Consider the following 23247-nt stretch of genomic DNA (forward strand, 5'->3'; position numbering starts at 1 on the left):
AATAGATAGATAGACAGATAGATAGATAGATAGATAAATAGATAGATAGATAGATAGATAGATAGACAGACAGATGATAGATAGACAGACAGACAGACAGATACATAAATAGATAGATAGACAGATAGATAAATAGATAGACAGATAGATAGATGGATAGATTTGCTGGGTAGTTGAAAGAAAGTAAGATAGTAGGATGGGCCAATGGATAATAGATGGACACAAGATGGACTTTGTGCATGACACAAGTAATGTTTCCAACAATTGTTTATGGACAGATTATTTCACTTATAATTCACTATATCACAATTCCAGTAGGTCAGTTTACATACACTAAATTTACATTCAATTTACACACACTAAATTGACTGCCTTTAAACATTTGAGTCAAAATGTATTTATAGAGCACCTTTCGCAGACCAAGGGTCACAAAGTGCTTTACATAAAGGAAAAAAAACACAATAAAACATAATACAAGATCGAAAGCCGCAGCAGGTTAAAACAGGCAGAACAAGTAACAGACAACAGGTGTACAATAGCACCAACAAGACACAGAAAGTATAACCACCATGAACCAGCTCAGTGGCCTTGTGGTTAGAGTGTCCGCCCTGAGATTGGGAGGTTGTGACTTTGATCCCCGGCGAGTCGTACCAAAGACTATAAACATGGTACCCGATGCCTCCCTGCTTGGCACTCAGCATTAAGGGTTGGATTGGGGGGGGGGGGCGGTAAGACCCTGTGACGTACCAGCGTCATGTCCAAGGGGTGTACTTGTACATCAAGCCGCGTCACGCTACAGAAACAGGCGATGAGGCCGTTAGGCTCAAGACCCATCGGTTCTCAAGACTACTTACTTCTAAACACCATGGGACCACGCAGCGCCATACCGCCCAGGAAGGAGACACACTTGACCATGACTCTCAGTACCCCCCCCCCCCCACCTTGGGATACTATGGACTATACTTGGTACTATGGACTATACTTGGTACTAGGGACTATACTTGGTACTAGGGACTATACCGTACTTGGTACTATGGACTATACTTGGTACTATGGACTATACTTGGTACTATGGACTATACTTGGTGACAATGACAATACCTGTCGGCTGCTCATCCCTGGTCACTCGATAACCTTTGCACTACTGATGTTTACATTACTACCTTTGTACTACTGTATATATTGCACATTGCACATGTCTCCTGACATAGCTTCTTTTATAATTCTGCACATTAGATACTGTTAGAGGAACTGTAAACACTACTTTGGTTACGCTGAGATTGGTTTTTCCGACTGACCCGATCGAGGTGTTATCGTGATGAGTAAATGGTTATACAAGTTATTATTAGTGTTATTGAACCCCTCCCTCCCTCCCCCCACCCCTCCCCTACTGTCTCGTGTCCCATCTCCCCCTCTTTCTGTAATCTTGTTTTCAATCATTGTTTCTATTGTAAAGTGCTTTGAGTTGCATTCATGCACGAAAGGCGCTATATAAATAAAGTTTCACTTCACTTCACTTCACTACTTAAGTTCCTGTGTGCAGACGGGCCCAAACTCTTCAGCTAGAAGCAGCTTGTTCATTAGTTCTGCACTACCGGGCCACAACAGACCGCTGTAGATGTTGACTAACATGTTCAGATATTATTGTGCTTCTGTCAAAATGATAGGTTTGAATTGTGTTTTGATAATGTTATAGTACATTTGGAAGAATATATGAACTCTATGCATTACACTTCTGTTCTGAGAGTTCAACTGTTGTGCTTCTTAAGCCCATACAAGGTAAAACCATACAAGGTATGTGTTATCTGCTATCCCAGCCTGGGTAGTTTCCCTTCCTGACATTGTGTTGTCAGAGGGGCCCTGTCGTAAATCTGATTTTGCTAAGTGCTGTACATTGAGCTGGGAATGTTTGTGTTGGGCAGAGCAGCCCATGGAACTATTTATGTTAAGGTACATTACCATGAAAATGTTTATATTTGAGCTGAGCAGTCCTAGGAGTGTTTATGTTTAAGATGTACATTTTCATGAGAAATATTTATGTTAAGATGCTTTTCCCATGAAACTGCTTATAACCACGCAGTGCTCGGCCTGCCCCTTTTGTCTTTCTGTTTGGGAATAAATACTGGCTCAGGAGAGGAAAAGTTCAGTTTGAATCCGAGGTCTTTCGAGACCTGGGGATTCACTCTCACTGCGCAAGAAAATCATGATGAATTCCGTGTCTCTTTGTTTGTTTAGAGTCTGCTAAGGTCTGTTTGAACTAGTGATGGGTTAGCATGGCCCGATTTACAACCGGGCTGACCAGAATATAGCATTTAACCCTATTGAGAACCGAACAACGTGGTCCTTCGAGCCGGATTCCTACGTCGTCTGGGAGAGGACCAGGGGGAACGACACACGCCGAAGTCTGTCGCGACAGCAGAAAGTCCTGGGACATCCATTCGCTCCAGGACCGGTGACGTTCCTCCTCTTCTTCTCCAAAAAAGACGGCTGACGGAATCCAGACCGGACTCAAGCAACAAAGACACCGGTAAATAGAAAAAGAAAGATTGCAATCGAATTGAATAGTCTATCTAATCCTAAATTGTACAAAAATAGGAGTTGTTTGACATGCAAAAAGAATCCACTTAGATGGATATCTTTTGTGCTATGTAAACAGTAGACTAATAGAAATCAGACGGAGAGAGAGACAGAGAGACAGAGACAGAGAAAGAAATGAATCCAATCAATCACAGACGTGTGTATGGTTGTGACTTAACTAGAGAGAGGGAGCCAGAGACAGAGACAGAGACAGAGATAGAGACGGAGATAGAGATAGAGACAGAGATAGAGACAGAGAGAGAGACAGAGACAGAGGGAGAGACAGACAGAGAGAGAGACAGACATAGACAGACAGAGACACAGACAGACAGAGACACAGACAGACATAGAGAGAGACAGAGAGAGAGAAGGAGAGAGAGAGACAGACAGAGAGAGAGAAACAGACAGAGAGAGACAGACAGAGAGAGAGAGAGATACAGAGAGAGATACAGAGACAGACAGGGAGAGAGAGAGACAGACACAGAGAGAGAGACAGACAGAGACAGAGAGAGAGAGAGAGGGAGAGACAGACAGGGAGAGAGAGAGACAGACACAGAGAGAGAGACAGACAGAGACAGAGAGAGAGAGAGAGGGAGAGACAGACAGGGAGAGAGAGAGACAGACACAGAGAGAGAGACAGAAAGAAGCAGAGAGCGAGAGGGGAGGGAGAGCAGGAAAGAGGAAGGGTTGGAGAATGGAGAGAGGTATTTGAAGTGGAGTTGTGACACAGAGGGGAGGCATGCGGAGAGAAAAGGGAGGGGGAAAAGAGACCTGCCTAGAGAGAGGAGACTAGGAGACAAGGAGAGGAGTAGAGGAGACTAGGAGACGAGTAGAGGAGACTAGGAGACAAGGAGAGGAGACGAGGAGACTAGGAGACAAGGAGAGGAGTAGAGGAGACTAGGAGATGAGTAGAGGAGACTAGGAGACAAGGAGAGGAGACGAGGAGACTAGGAGACAAGGAGAGGAGACTAGGAGAGGAGACTAGGAGACAGAGAGAGAGAGAGAGAGCGAGAAGGAAGTAAAAAGTGATAGAGGGAGAGCGAGAAGTGAGAGAGAGAGAGAGAGAGGGAGACAGATTTGAGAACAGGAAGGAGTCATGCAGAGGAGCTGAGACAGAGAAGCTGTGAATGAGAGGAGAGAGAGAGAACAGGAGAGAAGGGTTAGAGACAGAGGGCAAGAGAATTTAGTAGATTATATTATATAGTAAATTAAACTTGTAATGGGATTATAGAAGAGCCAAAGACAAGACAAGACAGACAGACAGACAGGAGACAGACAGACAGACAGAGAGAAATAGACGAATGACAAAGTTTATAGAATAAACAAACAGCTCATTTGATACATGGTCTTTTTTTTGATGACATGTATCAAACAGCAGGGTGATTGACAGGAGTTAATGCACATTTTCACGTATATATATATTACACACAATTTAAAAAAAAAAATATATTGATTGAGCACATTTCGTGAACGAATTGATCAAACACAGTGTCCAAATACCTGGACATTGAAGAGTGTGTTTCTCTAATGGAAACACACATGACAATAAAATTGAGACCTATGGGTTTGATTGAATGAATGAATGAATGAAATGAATGAAATTAATGAATTTGAAATAGTAAATGGGAGAAGGTTTAGACTACCCATAGTAGACGACAATAGGGAAGTATTGATTGATTGATTGAGAACTTTATTAGAAGATTTGCAGAGGCAGGTGACATGAAAGTACATATTTCAATTGGGGTCCTTGATACTCAATTCATCGTTATATGTAAAGACAGCAGAAACAGAAAACACACTGGCCACGTGGATGGCTATTTAGGGAATAGCCAGAACAAATGATCTGCCAGTCCCTTTTCTGTTTCCTACAGGATCGAGAAGACCAGATCCTCATCATAACACTGACAGCCCGCGGTGGGTTGGGCCATTTGAGGTGCTGCTGAGCATCTCAACTGCTGTCAAGATCGCGGAACGAGATATGAGAAGTACACAGAGCCATTGAAAGAAGGTGACATTATTTCCCTCGAACGACGGGGAGTGGTGGAAGCCCGGGCTACAAAGGGGTTCTATTCATTAGTGAATATTACGTCTCAAACCCGGTGAAGAATTCTTCAGATCCACTACCTATTAGAAATGAGGGGACCAAATCCTCCCGACGACCAAACGAGACGCCCAAGTCCAGGCACACGACCCAGTCTGGGGCAGTGATGTCCCAGATGACAAAAAAAACCCTGAACTATCAATCAGAGACATTTGTAAATGCATCCCTTACGATAAACGAAGCCCAGAACCGCGAAATCGATCAGATCAGACTGATGACACTCCAGAACTGAATGATCGACTGCAGTAGCAGGAGGAACATGTGTGAACTACCACATCACATACTGATTTTAATGATTGTTTGTTGTGTCTCCCCCTGCTTCAGAGCTATGACTAACAAACTGATTTCAGAAATACTTGTACAAACAAATGTTGATTCAAGACATTATGATGGAGCCTAAGTACCTAACCCAATTTGAGAAACTCTAATCCAAGTTGAGATCCATGTGTGATCTGTACGGCGATGTTGAATGACAGTTAAACTAGAAAATATGAAAGAAATATGAAAGAAAGATAGCTTTACCTGAATAAGAGACGAATGTTTGTATCGTGATAAATTATGAAAAACAGCAGGGAATGATAGGTTTGAATTGTGTTTTGATAATGTTATAGTACATTTGGAAGAATATATGAACTCTATGCATTACACTTCTGTTCTGAGAGTTCAACTGTTGTGCTTCTTAAGCCCATACAAGGTAAAACCATACAAGGTATGTGTTATCTGCTATCCCAGCCTGGGTAGTTTCCCTTCCTGACATTGTGTTGTCAGAGGGGCCCTGTCGTAAATCTGATTTTGCTAAGTGCTGTACATTGAGCTGGGAATGTTTGTGTTGGGCAGAGCAGCCCATGGAACTATTTATGTTAAGGTACATTACCATGAAAATGTTTATATTTGAGCTGAGCAGTCCTAGGAGTGTTTATGTTTAAGATGTACATTTTCATGAGAAATATTTATGTTAAGATGCTTTTCCCATGAAACTGCTTATAACCACGCAGTGCTCGGCCTGCCCCTTTTGTCTTTCTGTTTGGGAATAAATACTGGCTCAGGAGAGGAAAAGTTCAGTTTGAATCCGAGGTCTTTCGAGACCTGGGGATTCACTCTCACTGCGCAAGAAAATCATGATGAATTCCGTGTCTCTTTGTTTGTTTAGAGTCTGCTAAGGTCTGTTTGAACTAGTGATGGGTTAGCATGGCCCGATTTACAACCGGGCTGACCAGAATATAGCATTTAACCCTATTGAGAACCGAACACAAAACCATGGGAAAACAAACTCCTTTACATGCAGTATACATTTACTCATAAAGACATGTAAGTGCAAAACTCAAAAGGCAACAAAAAAACAAACCCCACAACCTCAAAATTTGGACAAACCAAATGGAAAATGTGATGCAGGACAGATCTGGTATCTCAGTGTGTCCTGGCTGGTGTGGGAAACAGAGCAGCAGGTGTGAGACGTCGACAGCCTTAAGCAAGGTTGCGGTTGGGTCATGTGATCAGGCTGGTGAAATAAAAGGCGGTAAGAATCTCATGTAGCGTTGTACATCTTGTTGGGCATGATGAGGAGACTGCTGGTTCTGACCGTGCTGTTGGTGGCCGTCTTCGGCAAGGACTCTTTTGTAGGGTGAGTAGAGTCACACTGACGGCACTCGTTTCTGGAAAACCGTTGACCACAGTTTTGCCATGTTTGATATGATGTTTGATGTCACAACATCCTTTAAGTTGCTGAGTAAAGGTTAAGGAACAGGTCAGTAGTGGTGACATGCAGTTGATTGCTTGCATATGTATTTCCAAAGGCATTGGTTGCAATATTTCATCTCTTATCTTGATGATTTATTCTTTATTGATGTCAAATAACTTTATTTCAACTTTACTTTACTAGAAATAAATGTGACAGCAGCTGGTGAAAGCAGGAACAAGTCTACAACCACTCAAAATGTTCTGACTTTTATTCTGAAAAATGTAAATAAATGTCAACACTGTTGAAAATCAATGACACACTAACTAGTCAAGCCAGGTGGTAGTGGGGATTACTCACCAAATCCATTGCATTGTAATATTTTGGCTTGACTAGCGAGTGTGCCATTGATTTTCAACAATGTTGAAAATGTATTTACATTCTGCAGAATAAAAGTCTGAACATTTGGTCGGTTGTTCCCGCTTTCACCAGCTGCTGTCACATGTGTTCAAAGAAAACACAACAGAACACCTTGAACATTCTCAGCTGTGGCAAAGAATAAGAATTACTCTGCTTCAGTTATTATGGTTTAGGGAAACTGCAAGTCATGGAGGAAGCAGACATTTCGCCACAGAATGTGTAAAGAAATCTCTCTCTCTCTTTCTCTCTTTCTCTCTCTCTCTCTCTCTCTCTCTCTCTCTCTCTCTCTCTCTCTCTCTCTCTCATTCTCTCTCTCTCATTCTCTCTCTCTCTTTCTCTCAACGTCCCTGTGTGACTGTGACACAAGCGCTGGCCGTAGCTTCAGTGTTGTCGTGTCTTTACAGGGACCAGGTGCTTCAGTGTTGTCGTGTCTTTACAGGGACCAGGTGCTTCAGTGTTGTCATGTCTTTACAGGGACCAGGTGCTTCAGTGTTGTCATGTCTTTACAGGGACCAGGTGCTTCAGTGTTGTCATGTCTTTACAGGGACCAGGTGCTTCAGTGTTGTCATGTCTTTACAGGGACCAGGTGCTTCAGTGTTGTCGTGTCTTTACAGGGACCAGGTGCTTCAGTGTTGTCATGTCTTTACAGGGACCAGGTGCTTCAGTGTTGTGGTGTCTTTACAGGGACCAGGTGCTTCAGTGTTGTCATGTCTTTACAGGGACCAGGTGCTTCAGTGTTGTCATGTCTTTACAGGGACCAGGTGCTTCAGTGTTGTCATGTCTTTACAGGGACCAGGTGCTTCAGTGTTGTCATGTCTTTACAGGGACCAGGTGCTTCAGTGTTGTGGTGTCTTTACAGGGACCAGGTGCTTCAGTGTTGTCATGTCTTTACAGGGACCAGGTGCTTCAGTGTTGTCATGTCTTTACAGGGACCAGGTGCTTCAGTGTTGTGGTGTCTTTACAGGGACCAGGTGCTTCAGTGTTGTCATGTCTTTACAGGGACCAGGTGCTTCAGTGTTGTGGTGTCTTTACAGGGACCAGGTGCTTCAGTGTTGTCGTGTGTTTACAGGGACCAGGTGCTTCAGTGTTGTGGTGTGTTTACAGGGACCAGGTGCTTCAGTGTTGTCGTGTCTTTTCAGGGACCAGGTGCTCCGTATCACTGCCAAGGATGAGGCCCAGCTCTCTCTGCTGCAGGACCTGACTGACATGGAGCTGCTCCAGGTGGGCCTTCTGACTCTCACCTCTCCACCGTCTCACTGACACACAGCTGCAGTTGTGTTGTGTTGTGTGTAGATCAGCTGTACACAGCCCATCCCTGTGTATCACAGCCCACAGCCTGGATTCTTGTACTTTTTGTGTACTTCACTATATACGACATGTTTATCATATATGTATCATATGTATCATAGCCTGTACAATTGCACATTGTATATAATCTCAATTTCTATATACCACTGCACATCCAGTCACCATTGTATAACATTGCACATCACGCTACCATTTGCACTTTACTGTATAGTTGCTGTAAATACTGCTACTTATCACTGCAATATAATTGCTATTTGTTGCACTTCTGGTTAGACGCACAATAATTTTGTTGCATTTTCTTATACTATGTAATGACAATAAAGTGAATCTAATCTAATCTAATCTAATACTCCACCGCAATGACCACCTCAACCACTACAGGGCAGAGAAGACACACATCCAACACATGTGGTGATGAGACCACTCACCCCCTCATCCAATACACCATGCCACACATGTACCATACAACTGTGGCATTCCCATGTCAAAATAATCAAACAGAACATATCAGAGTCAGAGACACGACACCATTCCTCGTTTCATTCCATTACATCACAATGAGGCCCCCTGTCCTCTGATGTCTACCTCCACCACCAGCCTGCATCACATGACTACACCAGCCTGCATCACATGACTACATCCCTTACTGGGCTCCATCATACTCTCATGTGTCGGTCTGACATCCGTGTCTCTCCTCTCTCCCAGCTGGACTTCTGGATGGAGCCCACTGACCCCTCCACCCCTGTGGACATCAGAGTGCCCTTCCACAGCCTGCAGGCCGTCAAGGCCTACCTGGAGACGCAGGACATCCAGTACTCCATCATGATCAGGGACCTGCAGGTAGGACACCTCTACTGTCACAACTACAGAGTCACTCCCTATCTTCCACCGTGGGCTGAAGACCCATCTCATCAGGCTATACCTTAACTCTTCCTCCTGGGACATCTACTACCCCCCTGTACTGTCTCCCCAGTGTCATAATAATATATCATATATAATTATAATCTTCTAGTACGACGGCTGCCAATGGCCCCAGGCCTGAGCATTGCTAACTTTTTCCTGCTATGACGTGGATAGATGATTCACTTACTTAGTCAAATGTATTTGTTGTAAGTCACTTTGGATAAAGGCGTCTGCTAAATGCCAAAAATGTAAATGTAGGAGACCTCTCTGAGTAGAGGAGAAAGTGAGGGGGTTCAAACTCTTTAGGTCCTAGGCCGGGGTTAGAGGTCAAGGGAGAGGCCCAGGGAAACACTTAAGTCCTCCTTCATCTTGCCTGGTCTTCAAACACGTCTTTGTCTTTGACTCCTTTGCCAACAGGTTGTCGTGGACGAGGAGCAGAAGCAGATGCAGAGCGCAGCTCGTTTCGCTCAGCCCAGAAGCACTGACGGCTTCGACTACACCAACTACCACACCATCAGTGAGGTCAGTACCCGACAATACACAAGCAATGGCCATATGGAACAGCCTGTTTCCACTGAGAACATGATTAGAGTTGATGTTCAGGGAAATACCGTGATCTTAACTATCATTGAAAGACCTACAGTAGCTATGATTGCCATAAGAGCAGCATAGAGTTACTGTACATGCCTGTTGCTGTAACCTGCTGTTTGAGATAACTGCTGTTGTCTCTCCAGATCTACCGTTTCCAGGACCTGCTGGTGGCTGAGAACCCCAAACTGGTCAGCAAGATTGTGATTGGCCAGAGCTACGAGGGACGTGACCTGAACGTGCTCAAGGTAGTCACTTAACCACCACTAGAGGTCGCTAAGCTTAAACAATGTCACATCAAAGTAGATATAGTTCCCTAGTCATTAAATGGATCATACTTATCATACACTGACGTTGTCTTGGTAACTGAACTGAATATGATTCCGGAGTGCACATTGGTGCTAAGCAGGTTATTCAAAACAAGCTGCCAACCAACCCTGTTATGTCAGTGCAGGGGGGGGAAGAACGTATGAGCTGTGAGTAAAGTCTGTACTGGTTGATTGTCATGAATGTTCTTTTAATACCCTAATACCCCCTCCTCTCTCTCTCTTAGTTCAGCACCGGCGGTACCAACCGTCCTGCCATCTGGATCGACACTGGGATCCACTCTAGGGAATGGGTCACACAGGCCAGCGGCACCTGGTTCGCTAAGAAGGTGCCTCACACACCTCCACATTATTTAACCCTTAACCCTCTGCCTCCTCCCTCTTTATTTAACCCTTAACCCTCTGCCTCCCTCTTCTGTCTCTATATGGATCATTGTCAATGTCCTTCTCAGGATCCACTCATCATACCCACTGATACTGATACTGTCAGGACAGTCATGATGTGACAGATCTAATACTGATACTGTCAGGACAGTCATGATGTAACAGATCTAACTTCCTGTTTCAATGGCCAGATTGTGACTGAGTACGGACGTGACGCGGCCCTCACCGCCATCCTGGACAGGATGGACATCTTCCTGGAGATTGTGACCAACCCTGACGGCTTCGCCTACACCCACAATACCGTGAGTTCCCACAGAGTTCCCGCCATTGGTGTGTGAATGTGTGTGTGAATGGGTGAATGAGAGGCCATTGTAAAGCGCTTTGGAGCAGCAAAAAAGGCGCTATATAAGTGCAGTCCATTTACCATTTACCATTTACTTTAGACAAATGTCCTTTCCTGCTGCATGTAAACAATGTAAAGATGTAAATGTGTCACACAGAACCGCATGTGGCGTAAGACCAGGAAGCCCAACCCCGGCTCTTCCTGCGTCGGAACCGACCCCAACAGGAACTGGGACGCTGGTTTTGGAGGTTCGTCTTTTGAATGTCACATTACTTTGTAATTTAAGTTCTGTACTATGACATCACTGGTCACCAACTGCAAAACAAACCACTGTCATCCTCAATGGGATGTAGGTGTTCCCTCTGATGAGAGCGTTTATCACATTGAATAAGTGGCATTTTTGTGGTTTGTTTATCGCTGCTATACCTAACCCTAAGTTGAACTTTTCTTGTGGTTTTGTTTGTCTTTCCTGTACGTGTTATGTCTACGTGATATCCTCTAGGTGCCGGTGCCAGTGGCAACCCCTGCTCTGAGGTGTACCGTGGAAACAAGGCTCACTCTGAGTCCGAGGTCAAGTCCATCACAGACTTTGTGACAGCTCACGGCAACCTCAAGGCCTTCGTGTCCATCCACAGCTACTCCCAGATGCTCCTCTACCCCTTCGGTTACACCAGGACACCCGCTAAGGACCAGCAAGAGCTGGTGAGGCCAGCAGATGTGAACCACCCCTAGGCCACGACGCAATCGTTGACTATTTGTTTTTTGGCCAGGGTTTAGGTGCATAAGGTCATAATACTTACGTTGCTGTGTTATCTGCCCACAGCACGACCTGGCTGAGAAGGCCATCACTGATCTTGCCTCCATGTACGGCACCAGCTACAGATACGGCAGCATCATCAACACTATCTGTAAGTATTAAACACCTGTTCTGTTCGGCTGTGCCGCACCTGTGGAATAGCCTTCCTAGCCAGCTAAGGGAACAGCCTTCCTAGCCAGCTAAGGGAACAGTCTTCCTAGCCAGCTAAGGGAACAGCCTTCCTAGTCAGCTAAGGGAACAGCCTTCCTAGCCAGCTAAGAGAACAGCCTTCCTAGCCAGCTAAGGGAACAGCCTTCCTAGCCAGCTAAGGGAACAGCCTTCCTAGCCAGCTAAGGGAACAGCCTTCCTAGACAGCTCAGGGAACAGCCTTCCTAGACAGATAAGGGAACAGCCTTCCTAGCCAGCTAAGGGAACAGCCTTCCTAGCCAGCTAAGGGAACAGCCTTCCTAGCCAGCTAAGGGAACAGCCTTCCTAGCCAGCTAAGGGAACAGCCTTCCTAGCCAGCTAAGAGAACAGCCTTCCTAGCCAGCTAAGGGAACAGCCTTCCTAGCCAGCTAAGGGCAGTACAGAGCCTGGACTCAAGACAGGCCTAAAAACCTTTTTATTCAAAAAGGCCTTTGACTGGTGAACCTGTGTTCATTCTTGTGATTTATTTTGTTTGTTAATGGTTGAAATCAATTTTGTCTGTCAGACCAAGCCAGCGGCGGCACCATTGACTGGACCTACGAGCAAGGCATCAAGTACTCCTACACCTTCGAGCTGAGGGACACCGGTCGCTATGGTTTCATCCTGCCAGCCAATCAGATCATCCCCACAGCCTCTGAGACGTGGTTGGCTCTGATGGCCATCATGAACCACACCGCTGCCAACTCCAGCTAGAGAGGACGAGGATCTGCTGGCCCACTTGTTGACTGTATGAATGTAGCATTGTGCTAGCAAGGTCAAGCCAGTATCACTACTACCATCATGTCCACAACAGCTCTATAGAGACCACAAACAGATCAATAAATGTTAACTGTTACACAAAACATGTTCTTCTATTTCATTTTTTGTAAATTCCAGTGAAGCAGGTGGTAAAAGCATAAAACATCTTTAAAAAAATCTTAAAATCATCATCTTGTTTTATGCTTTTTTTGTTTCACTGAGGTAGCATGAAGGATCAGTGTTTTGGGGATAAACAGCATGTTGTGTAGGCTATTATATTGTACCCTACGCTAACCTCCTGTGTGACAGTATGTGGTTAGACAAGCATTTGTGTCGTATTTGAGATGCAACATATTCCAAAGTGCTTCCTGCCATGCGTACATTAATCCACTCACCGTATTTTGGACAGATCTCCAAAAAACACAACTTCCAGTGTCAAAATAAACATAAATTGAAGATATTTCGATTAGATTAGATTAGATTAGATTCAACTTTATTGTCATCGCAGAGTAAAAGTACAAAATGCAGTTTAGCATCCAACCAGAAGTGCAAATAGTGATATAAGGGCATGATATAAATAGAACAAGAGGTAGTGATAGGTGACTATGTAGTATACAGTATCTGCAGAGGTAGTATTGTAAACATCAGTATAGTTTAGAGGTATATACAGTTATGGGCTATGTACAGTGAGGTAGTTTATGTAGCATCAGAGCAACACTATAATAATAATAATAATAATAATAATAATAATAATAATAATAATAATAATATATTGTATAGCGCCTTTCTAGACCCAAAACGCTTTACAGATTTCATAGACAGACAGAACAGAAAAACAAAACAAAGAAACAAAGACAGCGAGAGTGACAAACTAGACTAGAGGCCAAAGGCCTTAGAGAACAGGTGGGTTTTGAGGGCAGATTTAAAGGTGTCCAGGGTAGGTAGGGGTGTTGAAGGTGTCCAGGGTAGGTAGGGGTGTTGAAGGTGTCCAGGGTAGGTAGGGGTGTTGAAGGTGTCCAGGGTAGGTAGGGGTGTTGAAGGTGTCCAGGGTAGGTAGGGGTGTTGAAGGTGTCCAGGGTAGGTAGGGGCGTTGAAGGTGTCCAGGGTAGGTAGGGGTGTTGAAGGTGTCCAGGGTAGGTAGGGGCGTTGAAGGTGTCCAGGGTAGGGGGGCGCTGCGGATCTCTGTGGGGAGAGAGTTCCAGAGGGTGGGAGCTGCCAGCCTGCCACACTAATAATAATAGTCTTTGAATGAGTTACATTTAAGCAAACTACAACCTTGTTCCTCCTGTGCAGCTTACTCTATATTGACATGCTTTATAAGGTGGCCGCTAAACATGTTCATGGCCAATCCAAAGACAGCAGGATTTTACCAGTTGTGGGCGGCTGTGGCGCAGGAGGTAGAGCCGCTGTCTAATGATCGCAAGGTTGGCAGATTGGCAATTCGAGCCCCGGCTGGCCACATGTCGAAGTGTCCTTGGGCAAGACACTGAACCCCAACATTTCTCCCAGTGAGCGGGCCGGCGCCTTGCATGGCAGCTTGCCGCCATTGGTGTGTGAATGTGTGTGTGAATGGGTGAATGAGAGGCCGTTGTAAAGCGCTTTGGAGCAGCTTTGGAGCAGCAAAAAAGGCGCTATATAAGTGCAGTCCATTTACCATTTACCAATGATGGAACATAGAGCTGACATTGCAGTTTTTAGTCAACTACTGTAATTGACTGTTTCTAATAGAGCCTCATTTTTAAACACATTTCACATTGAAGTCAGGAAATGTGCAAACTATAGGAAATTTCACATGAAAGGAGGAACATTGTGTAACCTTTTTTGCAACATACTTTAATTTGGACATAGGACCAAAAAAATTATGAAGAAATTATGTTGAAGTTGTATTATATTGTAAAATAATAATGTATCATTATTTCATCTGCCAGGCACTGTTGATATAATATCAGCTGGAGTAGGTCAAATAAACAATAACAAATTCCGTATGAATAGTGTCAGAACTGTCAGAGCTGCAGAGTCACTACCCATCTTCCGTCGGAGACTGAAGACACATCTCTTCAGGTTACACCTTAACTGCTCCTCCTGAGACATCTACTGCCCCCCAGCACTGTGTCTCCTGAGACATCTACTACCCCCCAGCACTGTGTCTCCTGAGACACCCGCTTTCCCCTTTACTGTGTCCCCTATGACTTCTATTGCCCCCCTTGTACTGTCTCTCTGTTCTCCAGTGTCTATAGATATTTTTTTAAACGTTTCTTCTATCACAGACACTGCCAAGTACACACTTAAGTAATGTCACCTGAAGAGCTTCAATGCTGGAATTTACCAAAATGAAATAGAAGAACATGTTTTGCGTAACAGTTAACATTTATTGATCTGTTTGTGGTCTTTATAGAGCTATTGTGGACATGATGGTAGTAGTGATACTGGCTTGACCTTGCTAGCACAATGCTACATGCAGTCAACAAGTGGGCCAGCAGACCCTTGTCCTCTCTAGCTGGAGTTGGCAGCGGTGTGGTTCATGATGGCCATCAGAGCCAACCACGTCTCAGAGGCTGTGGGGATGATCTGATTGGCTGGCAGGATGAAACCATAACGACCAGTGTCCCTCAGCTCGAAGGTGTAGGAGTACTTGATGCCCTGCTCGTAGGTCCAGTCTACGGTGGCACCACTGGCTGGGTCTGACACACAAAATTGATAACATTTACATTTACATTGTTACATGTTTGGCATTTAGCAGACGCCTTATTCCAAAGCGACTTACAATCAATACATTTGACTAAAAAAGTTAATCATCAATCCACCAGTCGTAGCAGGAAGAGTAATCTAGCTCAGGCCCAGGGCCATTGATAGAAGGAAAAACTTTCTTCCATCACCTTCTAAACCTAGACTTTTTAAAAAAAATATATAGACACTGGAGAAACAGAGAAACAGTACAAGGGGGGCAAATAGAAGTTTTAGGGAGACAGTAGAGGGGAAAAGCGGGTGTCTTCAGGAGATGCAGTGCTGGGGGGTAGAAGAAGTCTCAGGAGGAGCAGTTAAGGTGTAACCTGAAGACAGTCTACGACGGAAGATGGGTAGTGACTCTGCAGTTCTGCATACTTCACTAACCGAATATATCATTGTAATTTCAACTGCGAAACTTCCTAGCTATACTACAACGTGTGTGGTTCAATCAATTCAAAAGAGACATTTTTCCAAATGTGTGGTAGTTTTATTGTTTTACTTGATTTTCCCACATCTGAAGGTATGAAGGTTAGGAATTTTTAACTATTTGAAGCCTCCAGTAATTTCATTGGTGCCACTCTTCTAACATACGACTCTGGGAATAGCTGATGATGTCGCAGGTGTTTAATACTTACAGATGACATCGTGGATGCTGCCGTATGTGTAACTGGTGCCGTACATGGAGGCAAGGTCAGTGATGGCCTTCTCTGCCAGGTCGTGCTGTGAGCAGATAACACAGCAACGTAAGCACATGGGATATCTATCTGTGCATCAGAGAGGGGGAGAGAGGGGGGGAGAGAGAGAGGGGGAGAGAGAGAGGGAGAGAGAGAGAGAGAGAGGGAGAGAGAGAGGGAGAGAGAGAGAGAGAGTGAGAGGGGGAGAGAGGGGGGAGAGAGAGAGAGGGGGAAAGAGGGGGGGAGAGAGAGAGAGGGGGAGAGAGAGAGGGAGAGAGAGAGAGAGAGAAAAAAAACACGGGACAGATTTCAAGACAAATAGAGAAAGAGAGAGAGATTGAAAAAAGAAGAGAGGGAGAGATGGGGGGAGAGATAGTTTGAGAATAGAGAGAGAGAGGTAGAGAGAGAGAAAGAGAGAGAGAGAGGTAAATCACCTAAATAACAAACTAAGGACAGCTATCAACACGGTTGATTGACTCACCAGCTCTTGCTGGTCCTCAGCGGGTGTGGAGGTGTAACCGAAGGGGTAGAGGAGCATCTGGGAGTAGCTGTGGATGGACAAAAAGGCCTTGAGGTTGCCGTGAGCCGTCACAAAGTCTGTGATGGACTTGACCTCGGACTCAGAGTGAGCGTGGCTGCCATGGAACACCTCAGAGCAGGGGTTGCTGCTAGCCCCGGAACCTAGAGAAGACATGACACGTACAGGACAAGACAAACAAAACCACAACAAAAGTTCAACTTAGTATGTCAGCGATAAACAAACCACAAAAATGCCACTTATTATTATTCAATGTGATAAACACTCTCATCAGAGGGAACACCTACATCCCATTGAGGATGACAGTGGTTTATTTAGCCGTTGGTGACCAGTGATAGTACAGTAGTTAAATTACAAAGTGATGTGACAATCCAAAGACGACGTACCTCCAAAACCGACCCCCCAGTTCCTGTTGGGGTCTGTTCCGACACAGGAAGAGCCGGGGTTGGGCTTCCTGGTCTTACGCCACATGCGGTTCTGTGTGACACGTTTACATCTTTACATGTTTACATTGTTTACATGCAGCAGGAAAGGACATTTGTCTAAAGTCAGTGAATGATCTATACATCAGTCGTCATAAGAAAAATGTCTATGCTAGGACCAGGGGATCATTGACATTTATAATGCTGGAAAAAGGAAGGATTACAATGGATGACAATTTCTCTCTCTCCCTCTCCCTCTCTTCCTCTCTCTCTCTCTCTCTCTCTCTCTTTCTCTTCCTCTCTCTCTCTCTCGCTCCCTCTCTCTCTCTCTCTCCTTCCCTCTATTTCCCCCTCTCCCTCTCTCTCCCTCCCCCCCCTGTATTTTTTTTTTTACATACAGTCAATACTTTTCTTCATTTAGGTTTAGTGAGCAGCTGTTATGTGTGAGCTGAATTATAAACAGTATGGAACACCATGGCCTTGTGCATGATAAAGATCAAAAGATCATCAAAGATCACACTTTATATGTGACATGTAATTACAAGTCCACAATTTGAATGATCTTCTGTCTGCCCCATTAGTTACTAAATACACAGTTGATGATACAAGTTTACTCACGGTACTTTGGGTGTAGGCGAAGCCGTCAGGGTTGACCATGAGCTCCAGGAAGATGTCCATCTTGTCCAGGATGGCGGTGAGGGCCGCGTCACGTCCGTACTCGGTCACAATCTGGCCATTGAAACAGGAAGTTAGATCTGTCACATCATGACTGTCCTGACAGTATCAGTATTAGATCTGTCATGTCATGACTGTCCTGACAGTATCAGTATCAGTGGGAAGGATGCAGTGGCTATAATGGGTGGATCCTGAGAAGGACATTGGCAATGATCCATATAGACAACAGAGGGAGGCAGAGGGTTAAGGGTTAAATAAAGAGGGAGGCAGAGGGTTAAGGGTTAAATCATGTGGAGGTGTGTGAGGCACCTTCTTAGCGAACCAGGTGCCGCTGGCTTGGGTGATCCATTCCCTAGAGTGGATCCCAGTGTCGATCCAGATGGCAGGACGGTTGGTACCGCCGGTGCTGAACTAAGAGAGAGAGGGGGGGGTATTAGGGTATTAAAAGAACATTCATGACAATCAACCAGTACAGACTTTACTCACAGCTCATACGTTCTCCCCCCCCCCCCTGCACTTACATAACAGGGTTGGTTGGCAGCTTTGATGTAACATTGTTTAAGCTTAGCGACCTCTGGTGGTGGTTAAGTGAATACCTTGAGCACGGTCAGGTCACGTCCCTCGTAGCTCTGGCCAATCACAATCTTGCTGACCAGTTTGGGGTTCTCAGCCACCAGCAGGTCCTGGAAACGGTAGATCTGGAGAGACAACAGCAGTGATCTCAGACAGGAGGTCACAGCAACAGGCACGCACAGTAACTCTATGTTGCTCTTATGGCAATCATGTAGGTCTTTCAATGACAGTTAAGATCACGGTATTTCCCTGAACATCAACCCTAATCATGTTCTCAGTGGAAACAGGCTGTTCCATACGGCCATTGCTTGTGTATCGGGTACTGACCTCACTAATGGTGTGGTAGTTGGTGTAGTCGAAGCCGTCGGTGCTTCTGGGCTGAGCGAAACGAGCTGCGCTCTGCATCTGCTTCTGCTCCTCGTCCACAACAGCCTGTTGGCAAAGGAGTCAAAGAAAGACGTGTTTGAAGACCAGGCAAGATGAAGAACGACTAAAGTCTTTCCCTGGGCCTCTCCCTTGACCTCTAACCCCGGCCTCTCCCTTGACCTCTAACCTCCGGCCTCTCCCTTGACCTCTAACCCCGGCCTCGGACCTGAAGAGTTTGAACCGACTCACTTCCTCCTCTACTCAGAGAGGTCTCCTACATTTACATTTTTGGCATTTAGCAGACGCCTTTATCCAAAGCGACTTACAACAAATATATTTGACTAAGTAAGTGAATCATCTATCCACCGGTCATAGCAGGAAAAAGTAATCTATGCTCAGGCCTGGGGCCATTGGCAACCGTCGTACTAGAAGATTATTATATATTATATATTATTATGACACTAGGGGAAACAGTACAGGGGGGTAGTAGATGTCCCAGGAGGAAGAGTTAAGGTGTAGCCTGAAGAGACGGGTCTTCAGTCCAGGGTGGAAGATAGGGAGTGACTCTGTAGCTGTGACAGTAGAGGTGTCCTACCTGCAGGTCCCTGATCATGATGGAGTACTGGATGTCCTGCGTCTCCAGGTAGGCCTTGACGGCCTGCAGGCTGTGGAAGGGCACTCTGATGTCCACAGGGGTGGAGGGGTCAGTGGGCTCCATCCAGAAGTCCAGCTGGAAGAGAGGAGAGACACGGAGGTCAGACCGGCACATGGAAGTATGATAGAGCCCAGTAAGGGATGTAGTCATGTGATGCAGGCTGATGTAGTCATGTGATGCAGGCTGGTGGTGGAGGTAGACATCAGGGGACGGGCCTCATTGTGATGTAATGGAATGAAATGAGGAATGGTGTTGTGTCTCTGACTCTGATATGTTCTGTTTGATTTTTTTGACATGGGAAATGCCACAGCTGTATGGTACGTAGTGTACTGGCTGAGGGGGTGAGTGGTCTGTTCAGCACATGTGGTGGATGTGTGTCTTCTCTGCCCTGTAGTAGAGGTGATGGTTATCATGGCCCACCTGGAGCAGCTCCATGTCAGTCAGGTCCTGCAGCAGAGAGAGCTGGGCCTCATCCTTGGCAGTGATACGAAGCACCTGGTCCCTGTAAATACACCACAACACTGAGGCGTTGGCCAACGCTTGTGTCACAGTCACACAGGGACGTCGAGAGAAAGAGAAAGAGAGAATGTCACCTCTACTGATTGTTCCTTAACCTTTACTCAGCAACTTAAAATATGTTGTGATATGTGTATCTTATCAAACACCGCAAAACTGTGGTCAACAGTTTTCCAGAAATGAGTGCCGTCAGTGTGACTACTTACTGAGGTCATCCGACCAGGAGCTCCTGGTCGTGCCTAGGACCAGACTAAGAACTAAATGGGACAGAGCGTTTGAGGTGACGGCCCCAAGACTCTGGAACGCCCTCCCCCCTGACCTGAGAGACTCTGGAACGCCCTGCCCCCTGACCTGAGAGCCGCTCCCTCAGAACTCTTTTTTAAGCGGCAACTAAAGACTCACCTGTTTAGGCAGGCCGGCAGTCACCCATAGCCATTTTATTGTTCCTGTTTATGCTCTGTTTACGTTGTCCCCTGTGGGGTGTTCCTCCGGTTTTGTTTTTGTTTTTAATCATTGATGTTTTGATTGCACTTTTCTTATTTTGATGTAAAGCACCCTGTGCATCCTGTGAAGGGCGCTATAGAAATAAAGTTTTACTTACTTACCCTACAAAAGAGTCCTTGCCGAAGACGGCCACCAACAGCACGGTCAGAACCAGCAGTCTCCTCATCATGCCCAACAAGATAACGCTACACAAGATTCTTACCGCCTTTTATTTTACCAGCCTGATCACATGACCCAACCGCAACCTTGCTTAAGGCTGTTGACATCTCACACCTGCTGCTCTGTTTCCCACACCAGCCAGGACACACTGAGATACCAGATCTGTCCTTCACCCCATTTTCCATTTGTTCTGTCCAACATTTGAGGTTGTGGGGTTTGTTTTTTTGTTGCTTTTTGAGTTTTGCACTTCCATGTCTTTATGAGTAAATGTATACTGTAAGTAAAGGAATTTGTTTTCCCATGGTTTTGACATAAGCACAAGAACATCTAAACATGTTAGTCAACATCTACAGCGGTCTGTTGTGCAGAACTAATGAACAAGCTGCTCATAGCTGAAGAGTTTGGGCCAGTCTGTCTGTACACAGGAAGTGGGTTTAAGTAGTGTTTACAGCTCCTCTCGGCTAGCATCAGAGCAACACTATAATCATAATATTCTTTGAAGGAGTTAAATTTAAACCAACTGCAGCAGAGGGCCTACCACACCTCACAAATCACTGAAGAGGAGGCCTTGCCGCCTTTCTCTTGAAAATGGAAAAGGAACAGTATTCTTTCAAGTGAAAAGCAACTGCTAAGAGGTAGTGGGTAGCTTACTATCAATATGGTAAATGGTAAATGGACTGCACTTATATAGCGCCTTTTTTGCTGCTCCAAAGTTGCTCCAAAGCGCTTTACAACAGCCTCTCATTCACCCGTTCACACACACATTCACACACCAATGGCGGCAAGCTGCCATGCAAGGCGCCGGGCCCGCTCACTGGGAGCAATTTTGGGGTTCAGTGTCTTGCCCAAGGACACTTCGACATGTGGCCAGCCGGGGCTCGAACCGCCGATCTGCCGACCTTGCGATCATTAGACGGCGGCTCTACCTCCTGCGCCACAGCCGCCCCAACACAATATTGACATGCTTTATAAGGTGGCCGCTAAACATGTTCATGGCCAATCCAGAGACAGCAGGATCTGACCAGTCTGATTCATTTATAGCGTCTATGACATCATACCCTCACTGCCGGAACTCCACACCTTCTCCTCTGAGCGTTTAATGAGACAGGTGACTGTTTAAACTCCGACACAGTCAGGCTGATAACACCAATGGCAGAGTAATGGCACATATTGGTATTTTCCACCTCTGGCTGGTAGATTATTCATTCAGAGTATGAGTTCTGTACTGTGGCACACCCAGTACTGCACTCTAGTATGGCTCAGGTCATGTTGCATTAAAAAGGGACATTTCAACCATGGTGATTTGGTTATTCATGTTGACTATTACCAGCTCAAAAAGAAGTGCTATAGGCCTAGTACTGTATATCAACATGTATGGTAGGATGTATGTAGAACAGTTCGTGACGTTAGAATGATAAGGTTCTATCTCCGTTTAGGGTAGTTCAGAGATATTGAGCGTCAAAGTTTTGTGTTTTGTGAGATGGTAGTTCACCACAGGAAAACCTACTAGGATTTGAATTTATTTAACTATCACCAAGCTACTGCAAAATGCAGTTAAATTGATAGTTGAACTATTGTAGTGGAACTACGCCCCAAACAAGTTTAATATTGTCATATGAACCAACATTTACACACAATTATGTCAATATCAACTTGGAACGTAAACTTTCAAAATAAACACAACCTGGCCTGTCCTCAAACAGAGGGCGTGCCTTCTACAATCTGGGTCAAAGCCTGAGAGATACTGTAGTCAGCTAGACAAGCTGAGATAGCAAAACAAAATAAACAGAATGTAACATACGGTGCCCTGCAATATGATCCTTGTTTGGTCTCACCACATGTTCATCTTATGAGGTTGTTGTTGCAAAAGAGAACATGTTCTCAGTCGACTTCCCTGGTAAAATAAGGGAATTATTATTATTATTATTATTATTATTATTATTATTATTATTATTATTATTATTTTGATTATTATTATTATTTTTATTATTATTATGTTTTATTTTATTTTTTATTTTTTTAACTCTCAAGCAGGCTCCAGTATGAAATACCTCTAGTGATGATCTGATACAGATAAAGTAGTTACAGAGAGGCTAATCTGTTTGTCACACACACACACACACACACACACACACACACACACACACACACACACACACACACACACTAACACACACTAACACACACACACTAACACACACACACACACACACACACACACACACACACACACACACACACACACACACACACACTAACACACACTAACTCGACAGGAAGTCTCTAACCACATTATCATTACACGCTTCCTGCATCTGCACGATCCTGTAGCTGCTAGTGAACCGCAGCGCGTGGGGCTTTCCATTGGGATGGACGTACTGTACTGTACTGTGTGCAACATCTGTCAAGACTGAACCAATCAGCGGTGAAATATGAAATGTGTTGCACATGACATGACACATTCCATTCATATGGTCTAATCATGGTCATCCTTTCTGCCATATGAATGAATGGACTTTATTGTCATTGCTACAGTACAGGTACCAAACAACGAAATTTAGGAGGGGTGGCTCCCCTGGTGTTAGGAAAGGGGGAAAAAAAAGAAAAAAAAACACTTAAAAAAAAAAAAAAACAAGAAGGGAAGGAGCTGGTTTACATAAATAAAGGCTATGTACACAATCCACTGTACTATACTGTACAGATAGTCGACTAGGGTTGTCATATTGCACAATAGTATTTTTTCACGTTATTTAAAGTGTCTTTTAAAGTGTCTTTCACGTTATTTAAAGTGTAGTTACTGATGCTGTGTAGTTACTGATGCTCTCTGCACATTCATTCATAGCATTTTTTGGTCAGGGACTTTTTGAGCTATTTGACCAAAGCGGGGAAAATAATAATAATAATAAGAAGTATACCACCAATAACAACACTACTACTAACTAGCTCAGATGTTGTTCCACCCATTGCATTGATAATGCAGCCACAGCCCACAAAACTGCCTTGACATTTACAATGTGTAAAAGAAGTGTATGTACAAAAGAAGAGATCTGGTGAGGCTGCATTCTTATGTTA

The 23247-nt window shown here is 44.7% G+C and overlaps 3 protein-coding genes across 3 annotated transcripts in view; 2 read left to right on the forward strand and 1 right to left on the reverse strand.

Moving 5' to 3' along the window:
* The window catches only part of egln2 (egl-9 family hypoxia-inducible factor 2), a 646007-nt gene that overhangs the window by 441911 nt on the left and 180849 nt on the right, over window positions 1–23247 (forward strand). The gene's annotated exons all lie outside the window — the stretch shown is intronic.
* LOC308170146 (carboxypeptidase A1-like) lies at window positions 6230–12450 on the forward strand. The gene is made up of 11 exons (XM_080544902.1): window positions 6230–6299; window positions 7913–7994; window positions 8787–8921; window positions 9402–9506; window positions 9719–9820; window positions 10126–10227; window positions 10474–10584; window positions 10783–10873; window positions 11128–11327; window positions 11449–11533; window positions 12134–12450. Exons 1-11 carry the CDS (start codon window positions 6232–6234, stop codon window positions 12319–12321), a joined length of 1269 nt encoding a protein of 422 aa, XP_080401028.1. The 5' UTR covers window positions 6230–6231; the 3' UTR covers window positions 12322–12450.
* Window positions 14758–20186, reverse strand: LOC308170272 (carboxypeptidase A1-like). The gene is made up of 11 exons (XM_080545040.1): window positions 20118–20186; window positions 19417–19498; window positions 18937–19071; window positions 18303–18407; window positions 17999–18100; window positions 17712–17813; window positions 17346–17456; window positions 16692–16782; window positions 16249–16448; window positions 15729–15813; window positions 14758–15047 (listed from the first exon to the last, which is right to left on the reverse strand). The coding sequence occupies exons 1-11, from the start codon at window positions 20183–20185 to the stop codon at window positions 14860–14862; spliced, it is 1269 nt and encodes a 422-aa protein (XP_080401166.1). The 5' UTR covers window position 20186; the 3' UTR covers window positions 14758–14859.

The sequence above is a fragment of the Nansenia antarctica genome, assembly GCF_963989245.1.
Source record: "Nansenia antarctica genome assembly, chromosome: 14".
NCBI classification, from domain to species: Eukaryota; Metazoa; Chordata; class Actinopteri; order Argentiniformes; family Microstomatidae; genus Nansenia; species Nansenia antarctica.

Excerpts from the sequence above, each read along its gene's own strand:
- LOC308170146 (XM_080544902.1), top strand. The coding sequence starts at position 6,232 with ATGATGAGGAGACTGCTGGTTCTGACCGTGCTGTTGGTGGCCGTCTTC. Across the intron at positions 10,585-10,782 it reads TCGCCTACACCCACAATACC|AACCGCATGTGGCGTAAGAC; the intron begins GTGAGTTCCCAC and ends TGTGTCACACAG. Across the intron at positions 11,328-11,448 it reads CTAAGGACCAGCAAGAGCTG|CACGACCTGGCTGAGAAGGC; the intron begins GTGAGGCCAGCA and ends ATCTGCCCACAG.
- LOC308170272 (XM_080545040.1), bottom strand. The coding sequence starts at position 20,185 with ATGATGAGGAGACTGCTGGTTCTGACCGTGCTGTTGGTGGCCGTCTTC. Across the intron at positions 18,408-18,936 it reads TCATGATCAGGGACCTGCAG|GCTGTTGTGGACGAGGAGCA; the intron begins GTAGGACACCTC and ends CTTTGCCAACAG. Across the intron at positions 18,101-18,302 it reads ACTACCACACCATTAGTGAG|ATCTACCGTTTCCAGGACCT; the intron begins GTCAGTACCCGA and ends TTGTCTCTCCAG.